The 17,096-nt window shown below is 46.0% G+C and overlaps 1 protein-coding gene across 1 annotated transcript; it reads right to left on the bottom strand.

The window, feature by feature from the left end:
• Positions 1-1,697: 1,697 nt before the first annotated feature.
• rab21 (RAB21, member RAS oncogene family) lies at positions 1,698-16,895 on the bottom strand. The gene is made up of 7 exons (XM_080537423.1): positions 16,571-16,895; positions 8,200-8,259; positions 7,591-7,698; positions 7,291-7,354; positions 4,538-4,592; positions 2,989-3,077; positions 1,698-2,869 (listed from the first exon to the last, which is right to left on the bottom strand). The coding sequence occupies exons 1-7, from the start codon at positions 16,709-16,711 to the stop codon at positions 2,727-2,729; spliced, it is 660 nt and encodes a 219-aa protein (XP_080393549.1). The 5' UTR covers positions 16,712-16,895; the 3' UTR covers positions 1,698-2,726.
• Positions 16,896-17,096: the final 201 nt, after the last annotated feature.

The following is a 17,096-nucleotide window of genomic DNA, read 5'->3' as shown; positions in this document are numbered from 1 at the left end:
TTGTGCCTTCTTGATGATGGCTGCTGTGTTGGTCTTCCAGGACAGGTCATCCTGTATGTGCACCCCCAGGAATCGGAGGGTTGAGACTCTCTCCACGCTCCCTCCATCGACGAGCAGGGGCTGGACCTCAGATGTTTTCCTCCTGAAGTCCACGATGATTTCCTGGGTCTTTGACTGGTTCAGCAGCAGGTTGTTAACCTTGCACAGCTTGCCCAGCTGCTTTAGTCTAACTTTAGTTAAAGCAGAAAGTGTCCTGTAAACTTTAAGGACACACACACACACAAACACAGTTTGTGTGTCTACAACTCTTGTTGTAAGTCACTTTGGATAAAGGGGTCTGCTAAATGCCAGAAATATAAATGTTAACACAAACACACTGTTGTAAGTCACTTTGGATAAAGGCGTCTGCTAAATGGTAAAAATGTAAATGTATCAGCAGTCCCCATCTATCTCCTGGTATTAGGTTGCCACCTAGTGGATAAATCTGTATTTCACTGTTACAAGACAGACACACGCACACACACACACACACACACACACACACACACACAAACTCACACACTGACAGACAGAAATGCACACCCACACACCAACATATTACAAAGGTTACACTGTCTTTATGTGCTGTTTTATAACAATCTTCAGGATAACCAAAGGCTAGGTTGCTTGTGGGCATATGTGTGTGCGCATATGTGTGTGTGTGTGTGTGTGTGTGGGTGTTAACCAAGGCCTGGCTATTCAAATTCCTGTCAGGACCTTTAGACAGTGTCTGGCCCTATTTGAATATGGTGAGTTAGCCTAGCGCCCTGCGCCTGCAAAGTGAATGCAGTGTCATTAGCATTCTGCATCACTCTCAGAGCCTGTCCTGAGCAGAGGCCTTAAAAGGCTGTCTGTCGTTGGAGCTCCAGCGTGTGTGTGTGTGTGTGTGTGTGTGTGTGCATCTGAGTATTCCTCGTCCCAGTAGATGATTGCCTTGCAGAGAGAGGCAGCACAGACCATCTGTCTGTAATAGAAATTAAATTTGACCCCTTTGGATAAAGGCATCTGCTAAATGCCAAAAATATAAATACAAATATGTTCTAACAATCCTACCCATTTAGATCCAATCCTGACTTTGGGTGGCTGGATGTGTGTGTGTGTGTGTGTGTATGTGCACTGAGCAGACCAGACCAGACCAGACCCAGACCAGACCAGATGGTCAACAGCATCAAGGTTGATGTCTAATGGTATTTACTTCTTATTTATTTAACCTTTATTTAACCAGGAAGTCTATCTATCTATGCGTCCGTCCGTCCATCACTGGATATGAATGGCATGTTCATCCTCCTCTCTTCTTTCTGCAGTAGTAAATGACTGTAGTCTTCCTCACTCGTGTTGCCATAGCGACCTCAGTCTGTGCTACAGGAGGCTTGTTTACCTCAGAAGAAAGTTTTATTATATTAATATAATCTCACTGTTTCAGGTTTGTCCTTTTCAAAGTCAGCACAATGCAGCCAACTTACACTGAGCACTAATTAGGGGAGGCTGGTGGAAGCAGAAATGCACGGAATGGAATCAAACACGAAAAACTCCTCCGATTTCTACCTCCACCAGCCTCCCTTGGCAGTGGCTCAGCATGTGCTGATTAAAACTGAGGGAGGTTTTATGACAAAACTTAACGTGTTCTTAAAAGAATGACAATGTATTTGACACCTATGCGTTGTAAATTGTTATAATTGTTCTATTACAAAACACTTGACACTAGCAGTTAAAAAATTACAATTCCAAAAAGTGTGCTTTCACCCACAATTGTTATTTCATTTTACAATCATTAACAAGACTAATGTACACTTTTCTACACCTGCGTATTGTTTCCCAAAGCTTGTAAAAGCAGATAAAATATTCAATACGCTTTTTTGTACAATGTTTGTATGTTTTGTTTTTTGTACAACAGGAGAAACACCATCCAACAGAAGCGTAGGGGGAGGGGCCAGTGCAAAACTCATACCTGCATCACAATATACCTATCACAGACCAGGAAGGTAGTCAGGTGACCCAGACAGCTGAGGAAGTACAAAGGGATTGGGCATGTCCAGATTTACATATGACAGGTACATAAGTTATTAAATAATAAAGATTTTGTTTCATTTTTTTTTCTTCTTAAGTAAAACAAATGAAGCGTTTACAGAGATCAACCCAACATGCACATTATCCTTGTCCAAAAAAGGCCATACAAATCTGGGTGTATATGTATACATGTTTACAGTATATATGTGTGTGTGTCTTCAGAGGGGCAGAGAGGGGTGTGTATGTGTGTGAGTGTGTGTCAGTGACAGTGTTAGTCCACTTGTTAGGTTGGCGAGTGGCAGCAACCTTCACTCTTTAGTGCAGAAGTCTCTTCAGAGGGGTGGAGGGTTTTGAGGGTTTTGTGTGTGTGTGTGTGTGTGTGTCCTCTCCAGAGGTGTGTGTGTCTTCAGAGGGGCGTGTGTGGATGTGTGTGTGTGTGTGTGTGTGTGTGTGTGGGCTGACTGGGAACACTGAAGAAGCAAGCGCATGGTTCCATAGGGGGGGAGGGAGGTGTAGAGAGGAAGTGTGACTCTGACAGCAGTCTTCATGAAAGGAGGGAGGGAGGGGAGGCAACAGTCCAGGGTGTCGTAGGGGAGGGGGGGCAATGAGGTGGGGGTTCGGAGCGCACGGGGGACGGGAGGGTGTCAGGGTGGTGGGGGTCCGGAGCGTCGGGGGGGGGGTTAACCAGAGGAGCAGCAGCCCGCCGCGGCCGTGGCTGCCTGGGGTTCGTCGTCTACGATCTGGACCCCCCTCCGTGAGGTGGCAGACTGGCTGGCACCGTTCCCCTTCACCCTCTCCTCTGCCTGGGCCGTCTCCATCATCCCTGGAGGGAGGGGGGGGGGAGAGGGGAGACTGTCAGAACCCAGCTCTCTGGACCATCGGCCAATCAGAATTCAGCTCTCTGGACCACCAGCCAATCAGAGCCCAGCTCCCCAGACTTACGTTTACACAGGTCCAGGAAGAGCTCCTCGATACCTTTGTTCAGCTTGGCTGATGTGTGATAGTGTCTCGCCCCGACTGACTCTGCATACCTGACAACCACAGAAGAAGAGTTAGGAGGTATTACCATTCAGGGAGGAGAAGAAGGGTAATGAGAATTACTGCAAACAATAACATCAATTACATTTTCAATTCAATTCAATTTAAAGGGCTTCATTGGCATGGGAAACATACGTTAACATTGCCAAAGCAAGTGAAGATAAAATAAAATAAAAAGACTAATATACAACTAGAATAAAGAAATTATTAAATTGTTAAACAGAGCAGTGTATATACCAGTGGAGGCTCCTCCATAGAGGTGGAGGAGGCCTGGCCTCCCCAATAATTTGAGAGAAGAGAGAGATTTCAAAAAGCAATAATTATATTTTTTATCAGACACACAACATACAATTCAGAACAATACTTCATCCATTTCTAATATTTATCCTGCAGAACAGCACTCATACACGCGTGTGGCGGAAAAAGGTACTACACGGAGGCCAGGCCTCCTGTCGGAAAGTGGTTTCTCATAGAAGTCAATGTAATGCATTTTTTTTCATGGCAATATGTGATTGGCCAAATCACTGAAAATGGGTGGGAACAGGAGGCCTGGCCTCCGTGTAGTACCTTTTTCCGCCACACGCGTATGAGTGCTGTTCTGCAGGATAAATATTAGAAATGGATGAAGTATTGTTCTGAATTGTATGTTGTGTGTCTGATTGACATAGTGTTTGAGTGCTTTTGACATGTCATTGATTGTATGTAGTATGTTGTGGTGAATGTTGTGAGTCTGAGCAGAAGGGACAATAGCTGCTGCAGGCGGACCAGAGATTCATGCCAATTGTTTTGTTTATTTGATGACCCATTGTGCAGGCAATAAAAGCTGCTTCATCCACCATCCTGAGAGTGTCCCAATCCCTTCAGTACCGCCAAACACAAATTAATAATTTTTAACAAAGACAGATAAGAAGAACAGGGAACATTCCATCGCGAGTGAAGCGAGCAAGCGGAAAAAAAATTGGCCTCCTCAATTCTGGAAGTCACCAGCCTCCACTGATATATACATATGTATAGTACACAGGTAAATAAAGATAACTTAAAATAAAAATAGAAAAGCGTGGACATTGCAGTTTAAAATAAAAAAAAAAATAATATGAATACAAATTATGAATACAGTGAAAATTGTGTAAACATTATGTACAGAGATCAGCATGGTGCGAATAGTGCAGATATTTATTTACAGTCTTTACGGTGGTTGTGTTCCATTGGACATAATTTTACAGTCACAACAGCATCACATCTCATCCTCTGTGAAACCATGTGTACATAGGGCCTCTCCTAATAATAACAATAATAATAATAATAATAATAATAATACATTCAGTTTGTATGGAGCGTTTCTCAGTTCTCGGTACTGACCTATGACACCACATTCCATGGAAAGAACAATGAAAGTTAAAAACAAAAGCACAGTCAGTAAAATCTAAGTTTAACAGGAAGTGGTCAAACACACCCTTCTGCTTCCTCCACTGATACGTGCCTCTCCTTCTCCAGGTCAATTTTGTTACCTTGAGGGAGGGAGGGAGAGGGAGAGAAAGGGAGGGAGGGAGAGAGAGACAGCCAGATTCATGAGATAGGGATCATATTCCTTTTTAGCACTTGTGAGGCCAGTACATGACTGACAGCTGAGGATTTGACCCCTGGCTGTGACATATGACCCACTGGCTGTGACCTATGACCCCCCTGGCTGTGACCTATGAGCCCCTGGCTGTGACCTATGACCCCCCCTGGCTGTGACCTATGACCCCCCCCTGGCTGTGACCTATGACCCCCCCCCCACCCCTGGCTGTGACCTATGACCCCCCTGGCTGTGACCTATGACTCCCGTGGCTGTGACCTATGACCCCTGATGAAGGCCAGGTCCATGGCCGCACCCAACACCACGTTGCAGGAAAACAAACAGACAGACAGACAGACAGACAGACAGACAGACAGATGATGGCATAACGTTCCCAGCACGGCTTAATCCAGTTAACATCCCATGAACACCAAGACAGACACACACACACAGATCACATTATGCCCGGTAACCATGACAACGTCAGCAGTGGGGGGTTTTGCGAGCGGTGACTGATCTCCAGTCGGGCCTCCAACCGAGCTTGGATCAGAACCTCCAATTGTCAGGGCTGCCTTGTTCTGAAACCCAGATTTAGGTCCGGTTCAGAAGGACAGGTTCAGAAGGAGAAGGTCCAGTTCAGAAGGTCCAGTTCAGAAGGTCCAGTTCAGAAGGACAGGTTCAGCAGGAGAAGGTCCAGTTCAGAAGGACAGGTTTAGAAGGACAGGTTCAGAAGGTCCGATTCAGAAGGACAGGTTCAGAAGGACAGGTTTAGAAGGACAGGTTCAGAAGGACAGGTTCAGAAGGACAGGTTCAGAAGGACAGGTTCAGAAGGACAGGTTCAGAAGGACTGGTTCAGAAGGACTGGTTCAGAAGGACCGGTTCAGAAGGACCGGTTCAGAAGGACCGGTTCAGAAGGACCGGTTCAGAAGGACCGGTTCAGAAGGACCGGTTCAGAAGGTCCGGTTCAGAAGGTCCGGTTCAGAAGGTCCGGTTCAGAAGGACAGGTTCAGAAGGACAGGTTCAGAAGGACAGGTTCAGAAGGTCAGGTTCAGAAGGTCAGGTTCGGAAGGTCAGGTTCGGAAGGTCAGGTTCGGAAGGAAAGGTCCAGTCAGAATGTTGGGCTGGTGGTAGTTCTGGAACTGCTGTCTCTCTCTCTGTGGTGATGAAGGAGCGTCTACTCCGAGGACAATAAAACCTAATCTAATATAACAATGTAATCTGAAACATGGTTGTATGATGGTAATCTGGGAGATTAGGATCTTAATCTTGTTTCTGGGGCTTTTGTGGTGAGAGACTGAGTCAGTCTGAGTTCAACACAACACTCCGACAGACAACAATATCTACAGACCAGGGGGCCATTCCACTAAAGGTGGATCAGTATAGCGGCGATTGAAATAAATGCGGCGATCAGGCAACTCGAGATTGGAATTCAAGCCTCAGGTGATTCCTCGAACGAGGATCAGCCTTGTGTGATGAGTGTTCACAGAAGACAGGCTTACAAATCTTCGATATGGGCGCGTGCACGCAGACATAAAGAGCCCCGAAGAGTCGATCTGTCGAAATGAAGATACTCCACTCTGCAGGGGTCCTACATTTGCGCAGCATTCCGAATTATTGATCTTTATGAAGACGGAAAAATAAGATGTAAAATAGTGCAATACTGCCGCAATTAACAAGGCGAGGGAAATGGTTTGGCAAGAAATTGCTGACCGATTAAATGCGTAGGTCATACTAGCCCCAGTTATTGTTATATGTTCATATTTTAATAAATTTATATTACTACTGTGGTGATATCAGCAGCAGGCTACAAGCCGTCATATCGCCACAATGGCCTAGTGGTATCGACCGCTGCCACAGGATTTATTCGTCATTTTTAGACGGTGGTTCGAATCCCTCTTCGGACGCACTTTTTACTGCATTTCGTTGTCTGAATCTAATCTAAAATCTCATCTAAAAAAGTATGTAGGCTATAAAATTATGGTGCAGGCTAATTTACAAGAACTGACACGATTACAATGGTGTTTGAAGCCTTTGCATGAAATCTTCGGTTAAATGTAAAAAAATAAAAAATAATCACTTAGTCAAGTCTCGAACACGCAACCTTTAGAACTCTAGTTGGCTGCCTTAACCACTGCGCCAGCCAGACCGCTGTGATGACAGCAATGCAAGTTGAGACATTTACCTTTTTGTTTTACACTCTTTTATTTATTGATCTATCGATCTATCTATCACACTTTCAAAATATCAAGTTATCTATCGATCGATCACACTTTCAAAATATCAAATTATCTATCTATCACACAGTCAACCTATCCATCTATCTATCTCGTGTGAAGTGGGAACTAATATTTCCTAAAAGACACAAGAGGAACTGTCGTTCGGGATGTAGTTTCCGCCTGTGAGCCTTTTTTGACGGACATCTTACTTTAGCCAGTGTTTTAGCCTGCTCGCGACCAGGCTAATTATATCTGACTCAGAAGGAGCTCAACCAAGCAGCGAATTATTTGAGCCACATTGATGGAACCGAACGCAAGCTAACATTATCGAGGCTTAGAACTTTATCGAGGCTTAGAAGATAATCCACCTTAGTGGAATGGGCCCCAGTTTTACCACAGAGGAGGATGATGATGATGATGATGATGACTTACCTACTATACATAAACAGATCTCATTCCCCAACATTTTCCTTAATTCTTTCACCCAGTTTTTCACCTGCAAGACAGAGGAGACACAGCAACAACATCATGTCAACAGCAACATCATGTCAACAACAACAACAGCAACAACATCAGGTCAACAACAACAGCATGTCAACAACAACAACATCATGTCAATAACAACAGCATGTCAACAACAACAGCAGCATGTCAACAACAACAACATGTCAATAGCATCCATCAACATCGCAACATTGAAAATCCAGGTTTATTTTGAGCGAGACTTATCACCTTCTGGAAGGAGTCCTCGTCTGTGATGTCATAGACTAGGATGGCTCCATTGGAGTCTCTGTAGTAGATCGGCCCCAGGGCGTGGAACCTCTCCTGACCTGCTGTGTCCTGTAGGGGTGGGGGGGTGGAGACTCAGCCAAGCAGCCTTCCATCTGCAACACTCAATGCCTCATTATAATAACACATCTCCATTCTGTGTGTGTGTGTGTGTGTGAGCTTGTCCCATGATGCGTCAGAGCTGGCTGGTGTTGTGATCGTGTCTGTGTGTGTGTGTGTGTGGGTGTGTGTGTGTGTGTGTGTGTGTGTATGTGTGTGTATGTGTGTGTATGTGTGTTGTAAGTAGCTTTGGACAAAGGCGTCTGTTAAATGCCAAAAATGTGAATGTGTTGGGTGTGTGTGTGCGCATTCTAGTGTGTGTGAGCTTGTCCCATGATGCGTCAGGGCTGGCTGGGGCTGTGTAGCTAGTGTGTGTGTATGGAGCCAGAGGCAACATTTTGGAAGAAGATGAAGAGGGGGATGATGACCGGCGTTGGTTGCCAGATTGGGGAGGTTCCTGTCTGTGATTGCCAGGAGTGGGTTGCCAGATTGGGCTGTTTCCAGCAGACTCACCCATATGGCCAGGTTCACCCTCTTCCCCGTGATGTTCAACTTCTTAGTCAGGAAGGACGCCTGAAAGAGAGGAGGGAAGGAGGGAGGGAGGAGGTAGAGAAGGGAGGAACGAGGAGAGAGGAGTAATGCTGGTTAAAACAATGCAAACTTCTTCTCAGATGAACGTCCCTCCATGTCTGTGAACCTGGCAAACGCTCAGGCCTGCTTCCCACAATGCACCTGGCTACAGTGCATGTTCCAGCCATCCCACCAGCCAGCAGGCATCCCCTGCTGGGTCACATGACTCCTGCGTCACATGGGCTCAGCAGGGTTCTAGAACGCAGGGAGCAGCTGAGGAGGGGGGAAGGGGGGGTGGTCGGTGTCAGTAACAGGACAATCAGGGGTGAAGGGGGTGAGGAGGGGGAGGGGGGTGAGGAGGGCATTAGTCTCTGGTTCTCGTTAGCTGTGGCGATCGAGTTCTCCCATAGGGCTTACACACCGGCAGTTCCGAACGCCGGTTCGCGTTCGCGTACCGAAACCTCCGAACGTTGGCGATGTCTGGCGAACGATACACTGGTATGAACGCGGGCTAGTTCGTCAGACAGCGCCAACGTTCGGAGGTTTCGGTACGCGAACGCGAACCGGCGTTCGGAACTGCCGGTGTGAAAGAGGCCCCAGTGTCCCAGGCTAGACTTAGTAACCACGGCAACCAGCACCATCATCATCTCCATACAGCTTCATCCTAGCGATGCTAACGGTCGTCAAGAGAAGCGACGTGCAGACAGCCTGGAAGCTGACACCTCCAATTACCTCCATTACACACAGCAGCCTGGCATTAAACAGCAGCGCACACACACACACACACACACACGCACACAAAACACACAGCTCCATGAGGAGACAGCTCTATCAGACACATCATCTGGATGTTCCTGAAATAGACCTCTGACAAGAAGGCTGTGTGCTGCTTTCCCCTGTGTGTGTGTGTGTGTGTGTGTGTGTGTGTGTGTGTGTGTGTGTGTGTAGCCTCCAAACCTTCACCTGTCAACCACTCTGCTCGAGCTTCCTCCCTCTCCTCTGTTCTCATTCTTCTGGACCTGTCTGCTGCATTCGACACAGTAAACCACCTGATCCTTCTCTCCACCCTCTCAGAACTGGGCATCTCTGGCTCTGCACTCTACTGATTTGCATCCTATCTGGCTAATCACTCTTACCAGGTGAGAGGATCGCTGTCCTGTCCACGAGCCCTCACTACTGGGGTCCCCCAGGGCTCCGTCCTAGGGCCCTTACTGTTCCTCAGTAATTTCCTCACATGGTTTCTCCTACCACAGCTACGCAGATGACACTCATCTCTTCCTGTCTTTCCTCCCCTCTGACTCACAGGTGGCAAGACGTGTCTCTGCGTGTCTTGCTGACATTTCTACTTGGATGTCTGCCCACCATCTCAAGCTCAACCTTAACAAGACTGAGCTGCTCTTCCTCCCTGAGAAAGCCTGCCCTCTCCAAGACTTCTCTGAGTAGAGTGACTATCTATCAATTTCAGCGACAGCATGCAGATTCTTCCTCTACAACATCAGGAGGATACATCCATTCCTCACCAGAGAAGCAGCACAACTCTTGTTCCAGACACTTGCGATCGCCTGCCTTTGACTACTGCAACGCACTCCTGGCCGGGCTCCCCGCCTCCGCCATCAGACCTCTGCAGCGCATCCAGAATGCTGCCGCCCGTCTGGTGTTTAACCTCCCCAAATTCTCCCATATCGCCCTTCTCCTTCGCACCCTTCACTGGCTCCTGGCATCAGATTCAAGACCCTGGTGCTCGTCTACCGGGCGGCAAAGCAAACAGCCCCTCCCTACTTGCAAGCAATGGTCTGCCCCCAAACCCCTGGTTGGCCACTCTGCTCTTCTAGCTGGTGATAAAAATGTTGGGTGGGGCACAGGTTATGGGGGCATGCTCCACGGGGAAGAATATCAACTTTAAAATCTGGATTTACAGTCGATTTTAGCATGAGAATATATATATATAACTTAATTATTTTTATATATAACTTATTAAAGGGCAAACTGCAAACACAACAAAAATATAATGCACAACAACTGACAAATCAACTGGAATAGTCTTTGTTAGCAGAGTAGACCTAATGTTAACAGAATGGACTTATACCCTTTGTCTATCTGTGCAGCGGAAAGGTGAATAATTCTAGCAGTACTGTCCAGACAGTTGTCTTGTTTAGCCATTCAACTAGGCATTATTTATTCAATGGAGAAAGACATGGAACACAATGGAATTGTGATAATAAATGTGTTCTTTGTTACTTCTTTAATTAAATTAAAGTGTAGGCTACCTTTCTATTATCATACAATATTTCCTTGAACATGTACACTCTATAATCATACAGTTGTCTTCCTATTAGTTGTCTCTGTCATACTGAACTGTTTGTTATCATCCTGAACTATCTCTGTTGCTCACCTCACCTCAGTTCTGTCTGTCTCTCTCCTCTCCTGTTGTCTGTCCGAATATCGGTTGTTAAGTCGCGACGTGTTTCCGGGTCCAAAGTTGGCTGAGGCGCTGTCTTCGAAATGCCGCAATAATAATAATTAATTATATTTATATAGCGCTTTTCCGAGGCTCAAATACCCTGACAATATGGGGAAAACGGGAAAGTGCTGTGTCCCTTGTTGTATGAATAGATCCGAGTCTAAAAAACGATTAAACTGTCATTCTACCGCTGTAGTACACTGGTATTCTGGTGCGGAGAATTTCTGGTTTGGACCCGGAAATTGCAAAACGTCACGTTTGACGTCAGACTTAACAACCGGATATTCAGGGCTCTCAAGTCTCACACATTTTTTTATTTTTACTACCCCTAGTGGTAGTGGCCCTAGGCTGCAGCCTAGGTAAGCCTATAATCTGCGCATGCTCGGGGCGCATTTTTTGCCATAGACTGCCATTCGGCCGGCGTCCCGGACTCCTCCGCTATGTATTTTCACAGTGAATTTTACACACACACAGATACAATGTTTATTGTATTGGAGGATTTTTAATGAATGCTGATAGGCGCCGACAGAATATCAGCCGCATTTTATGAATAAACAATGTTTATTTTTAAAAATCTTTTACAAGTAGCAACTAGGAAGTGGGGCTGCGTTGGAAGGTGGGGGCGGCGCCCTAGCGCCCTCTATTGGCCAGCCGCCACTGGTGTGTGTGCGTGCGTGCGTGAACACCTGCTTCTGGAGCAACTCAAACACGGGCGATGATGTCATCCACACAGAACGTCAGTAACAATGCCTAATTTGCATATGAATAACCAAATAATCTTCGTCAAGAGAACAAAGGAGCTGAAGGAGCTGTTATACTGATGTGTATGAGTGTGTATAATACTTATGTGTATGGATCGATGCACAACGACAGTCACACAAACTAGGGATGCTCCGATTTATCGGCCACCGATTTAAATCGGCCGATTTCACTCCAAATGACTCGATCGGTGATCGTCAAAAATGGCCGATCACAAAAGCCGATCTTTTAAGTTATTTTATTGTGGGAAAACGTTATTTCTATGTTGCGATAACTTCTCAACAGGATTTTACAGGGTTCGTTCAAACTATCGTAATTCTTGAACTATATGTGCAATCGGGGAAAAAAACAGTTTCTGAAAGCAGAGAAGTTGCACTCTCTAACCATTTAGGGTTATTACGGTAGTTCACCAAAAAAACAAATGCATTGACCTCTAAGCGTCATAGGAGCTGGAGAGTGATTTCAAGAGAAGCGGTATTTTATACTTTAGTGAGTTTCTGTACATATATGTTTGTGATTGTGAAATGTCATGAGGTTAGTTCTAGAGAATTTACCTGATAGAACATCGACATGCTAGAAACACATAACTACACATAATTAGATGATCATACCGCCCCAAACACAAACACGTCCCAAAACAAAAGTATTTACAAAAGCCTTACCAAATAGTAGTCTATGGCAAACGAGAATGGTGAATCCAATCCATAAAGTATGTAGTGATCGTTAAACTGTTGTTTATTTTTCGTGTTATGAAAAAAACGAGTTGGCGAGTAGCGTAGTTCTAGGCTGCGTTCGTAAATTCGCTCTGGAAATCTGACCAGCAGTCATGGAATGCCTCTTGTCCAATCAAATTACTTGGTCCATTTATGACGTTGAGCCCAGTGTGCCCTCCGGCGCTCTCAGAGCGAATTTACGAACGCAGCCTAGAACTACGCTACTCGCCGACTCGTTTCTTTTCATAACACGAAAAATAAACACCAGTTTAACGATCACTAAATACCGTCAGTTAAGCTGCGCCCAAAACCCTGATATGTTGCCACGTGAAACGATAAGACAAGAGGCCACGATACGATAATCGCCGTAGGAGGCGATTTGACTGTAGGCATGTGAAGTTATAATTTCTTCAAACTTGCAGTGGTAGCAACGGTGTGTGTGGTTTACTAAATATAGCGTGCGTGTGTGTGTAGCTGGACGTGTGTGTGTGTGTGGCCCTCCTGTGAGAGGTGTGTGTGTACGTGTGTGTGTGTGTGTGTGTGTGCCATATCTCAGTATGTAGGCTATGCAGTAGGGCTGTTACGATTATTCGACGTCGTCGACGTCATCGACTACGTCAATACGTCGGTTTGCGTAATATGCGTCGGTTAGTCGTAAATAAACAAAATGCCGTTTTTTTTTTTTTTTTTTTAACCTTTATTTTACCAGGCGAGACAATTAAGTGTATGAGTGAAAAATGGATAGCTACTAGCTAATGTTACACAAGCAATGTACCTCACCACAGTTCGTATGTCTTGTCTTCTGGTGTTAGTAACGTTAGCTATGTAGCTGGCTAGCTACGGTAGCCTATTGTCATTGTGGTGCGAGCACCTACTGTACGTTATCTAGCTCGTAGCCCGCATGCTACGTTAGCATCAATTTAGCTAATCATAACATAGCAGCGAGAATAACGTTAGCTAGCTATGTAGCTACTAGCTAGCTATGTGTTGTGGTGATGGACAGACTTCTAAATGGCCATGTTGGCATTCAAGTTGGCTAAACATAGCAGTGAGGTGGAGACAAATCCGCTTTTTTTTTTTCTTTCTTTTTTTTTACAGTACAAAAATTATCGTTAGACTTATCGATAAATTAGTCGTTAGACTAATCGACTAATCGATAAAATAATCGCTAGATTAATCGTTAGAAAAATAGTCGTTTGGGACAGCACTACTATGCAGTGTAAGTAAGTGTGTGAGTTTATTCTGTTATTTATGCTATTATATCTAGTATTGTGTTGAGAAGCAATGGAAATGAATCAAGAATTGATAAAGTAGGCTAACTTACATTATCATTGTTCTATATGCAACAGAACAGATCACCCAGCATTGCTAATGAAAATAATCAATGAATGTGAGTCTAATACCAATACTTGCTCAATAGGTCTTCAAATCTATTAAAAGTGTTCTTATAAAGGTCTTAAATGTAACTTGTAGAAACCTGCTTACATTAATTATGGTTAATGGGTTAATTATGGGTGTTACGGTCAGGGCCATCGCTACTTACACGCGCATCATTGTTAGACTGTTAATGATAGAGCTAACCATCTACGGACCCAAAAAAAAGTGTCACCTTTTTGGACCATCGCCAGTTTGCACCCCTGCGTATGTAAACCATGAAGGCCACGTTTATGATGTCTTTTATACAGCCATATCGACTGACTTGGGTCTGCGTTTGCTTGGTGCCTAATGGATCAAGACTTTTGTCTAAAAAGCAAAATATATGTAGGCTATTATCCAGTCAGTAGGCATACAGTTATGTATTTTTAAAAAGATCGGTATCGGTATCGGTAGATCTTGAGGAAAAAAATCGGTGATCGGTATCGGCCCCAAAAATCCAGATAGGAGCATCCCTAACACAAACTGATGTTCACTAATGAAAGAACAGCATAGCAGCTGTAGTCCCATAGAAAATGTCTCTCACACACACACACACACGCCTCTTATCCAACCAATAAGCATCGGCGCCTAGTGCAGGGGAAGCTGTTGGAGTTAGAAATCAGCCTCCCCAGGCCTCCTCCCGCAGCCTCTCCCAGCCTCCTCCAGCCTGCCCCGGCCTCCCCCGCATCTTCCAGCCTGCCCCGGCCTCCCCCGCCTCTTCCAGCCTCTTCCAGCCTGCCCTGGCCTCCTCCAGCCTCCCCCGGCCTCCCCCAGCCTGTTACCACCACCCTGAGAGTCTGGAACTCCCTGGTCTCTAATGAGTCTGACGGAGATGACAGCTCGGAAAGTATTTAATGACATTACCCCACACACACACACACGCGCACGCACACACACTCACACTCACACTCACACTCACACTCACACAGACCCACACACACACAAGTAGCAGCAGCTGAGGTGACAAACAAGTTGGCAGTTCCTCATTATTGGCAAAGAAAGACAAAAACACTTCCTTCTCTGTGAAAGGATCGGAGAAGCAGAGGCACGGAAACCAGCCTGCAAGGTAGACCAGAGAACAGGACCTTTCGACACAGAAACCAGCCTGTAAGGCCCCTTCCCTAGACACAGAAAGGCCCTTTTCCTAGACACAAAAACCAGCCTGTAAGACCTGTTCACTACACAGAAACCAGCCTGTAAGGCCCTTTCACTAGACAGTAGACACAAAAACTAGCCTGCAAGACCCGTTCACTACACAGAAACCAGCCTGTAAGGCCCTTTCACTAGACACACAAACCAGCCTGCATGACCCTTTCCCTACAGACAGAAACCAGCTTGCAAGGCCATTTCCCTTGAGCTTGCAAGGTTGACGGTGGTGAGACTGGGACTTGCACATCGCCTTGACAGTCAGCTCCACTCTCACAGTTGCCTTTGGTCATAACACCTTGTGATTTAGAGAGGAAATGGCAATGTGTTACTTATGAGAGAGAGGGGGGGCAGGTTTCATATGGAGCAGAGAGAAACAGGGGGGCAGAGAAAGAGAGGCAGGGGAGAGAGGGGGAGGGCAGGGAGAGAGAGAGAGCATGCTACTCCACTCCCACAGGCAAGGTCAGGTGATGGGGTGAAGGCCCCAGACATCAGTAGTATAGTAGAGAGAGAGAGAAAAGTAAAGGAGAGAGAGCAGTAAAGGGGGGAGAGAGAGAGAGAGCCATAAAGGAGAGAGAATTGTAAAGATGGTCCGTTCTCGGTTCATAATTAATCAGTCCGACAAAGATAGTTAAACACTTTCAGAGAGATGGCGAGACTCATCATTCACTACGATGGGACATGAACCTATCGGCCCAGTAAAAGCACACACATCTTACGCAACCTCACTAGAGAAACAGTGTTGATTCCGCTCTTCACATAAAGACATGGAGGAAACTTGACTGTAGCCTGCTATAGGTACCTGGCCCTAAATGCTGTGTCACTGTTGGCAGGTCGTGGTAGAGGGGGTGGAGGCTGGAGGGTGGAGGCTGGAGGGTGGTGGTAGGGGGGGTGGAGGCTGGAGGGTGGTGGTAGGGGGGGTGGAGGCTGGAGAGTGGTGGTAGGGGTTAAGACGCGGAGGAAACTTGACCGTAGCCTGCTAGGTAGTCAGCCCTAAATGCTGTGTCACTGTTGGCAGGTCATCTTGGTGGTTCACACCGCTGTGCCAACAACTTTCCTAGTTCCTGGTTGCTAACGCCGTTAGTCACGGTGCCAAGGTGAAGAAAGGTAGCTGGGTGGAGGGAGCTGTTTGTGTTGTGGTGGTGGTTGTTGATGTGTTTTTTGTTGAGTGCCTGCTTCCTGCCTGGTATATAAAGGGCAATTCACCTTAAATGCTGAATAACATTAACATGTTGTTATTGCGACACATCTTCCGGGTATAAACATATAATCAGTATCATTTCATAGAAAATGTAACATCAGCAAATAGTGTTACCGGATTGGCAGATAGCTAGTTACTCATTAATCCCTGTTAAACTACAACACTGAACGGTTGCAGTGACATGATTACGAGCTCAAAAGTAGCAGCAGAAACTTAATGCGACACAGGAAGAAAAAAAAAACGCGATTTCAACACGACCCGTACTGTTGACAGTGACAGCGGGTCCGTCTACATGCTGGAACGCAATTGAACGCTCCGGTTATGGAAGGGTGTCCATTAGTAAAAAAATAAAGTTCCTCATTTAAAAATGTCAGTCATTCTCGAAAGGGGGGCATCCGATCAGTTACAGTTCACGTATGAAAGACACATTTAACCACCTGATAAGACCTTATAAATCTTAACATGATACGCTCCATGGACTATTTTCGCTCCAGGGATTAGTCGGGGACGCGTCGACAGTGACAGCAGCGCTAGCTAGGTAGCTAGCTTAGCATTCTCTATTCTACAACACGTTTTAAGGCTTTACTTGGGGGGGCAATAAATAAGGCACTCACGTACCTGGAGAGTGGTGATGTGTTTGTCGTTGAATTTATTTTCACAGTAGCGCAATACGAGCGAGGTCTTCCCGACACAGCCCTCTCCCAGCAGCACCACCTTGAAGGAGTAGGTCCTGTTGCTGCCTCCCGCTCCAGCCGCCATGGTGGAAGACGCCTCTCTATTCAGGAATAGAACAGTAACCCAGTTTCGTATTGTCTGCCCCGGATCGTAAAGCAAAGATATTGTGTCCCAAATTCCCTTCCGTTTCGCGTAAGATGTGACAGATGTGAAGCACACAGATCAGAGGCTCGGGACTCCGTTCACACCCTCCTACAGCCAGCCTCTGAGTCTAATGGCGTCTCCTGGGCTGCGTTCGTACATTCGTTCTGAGGACGCCGGAGCGCACACTGGGTTCAACGTCATGAAGGGACCAAGTAATTTGATTGGACAAGAGGCATTCTATGAATGCTGATCAGATTCCAGAGCGAATTTACGAACGCACCCCTGGTTCCTCTACGTCAGCCTCTGGATCATATGATGGACTGAC

The sequence above is a fragment of the Nansenia antarctica genome (genome assembly GCF_963989245.1).
Source record: "Nansenia antarctica genome assembly, chromosome: 8".
In the NCBI taxonomy this organism is placed as follows: Eukaryota; Metazoa; Chordata; class Actinopteri; order Argentiniformes; family Microstomatidae; genus Nansenia; species Nansenia antarctica.
The sequence above is the reverse complement of the archived record's forward strand: the minus strand, read 5'-3'. Positions and strand labels throughout refer to the sequence as shown.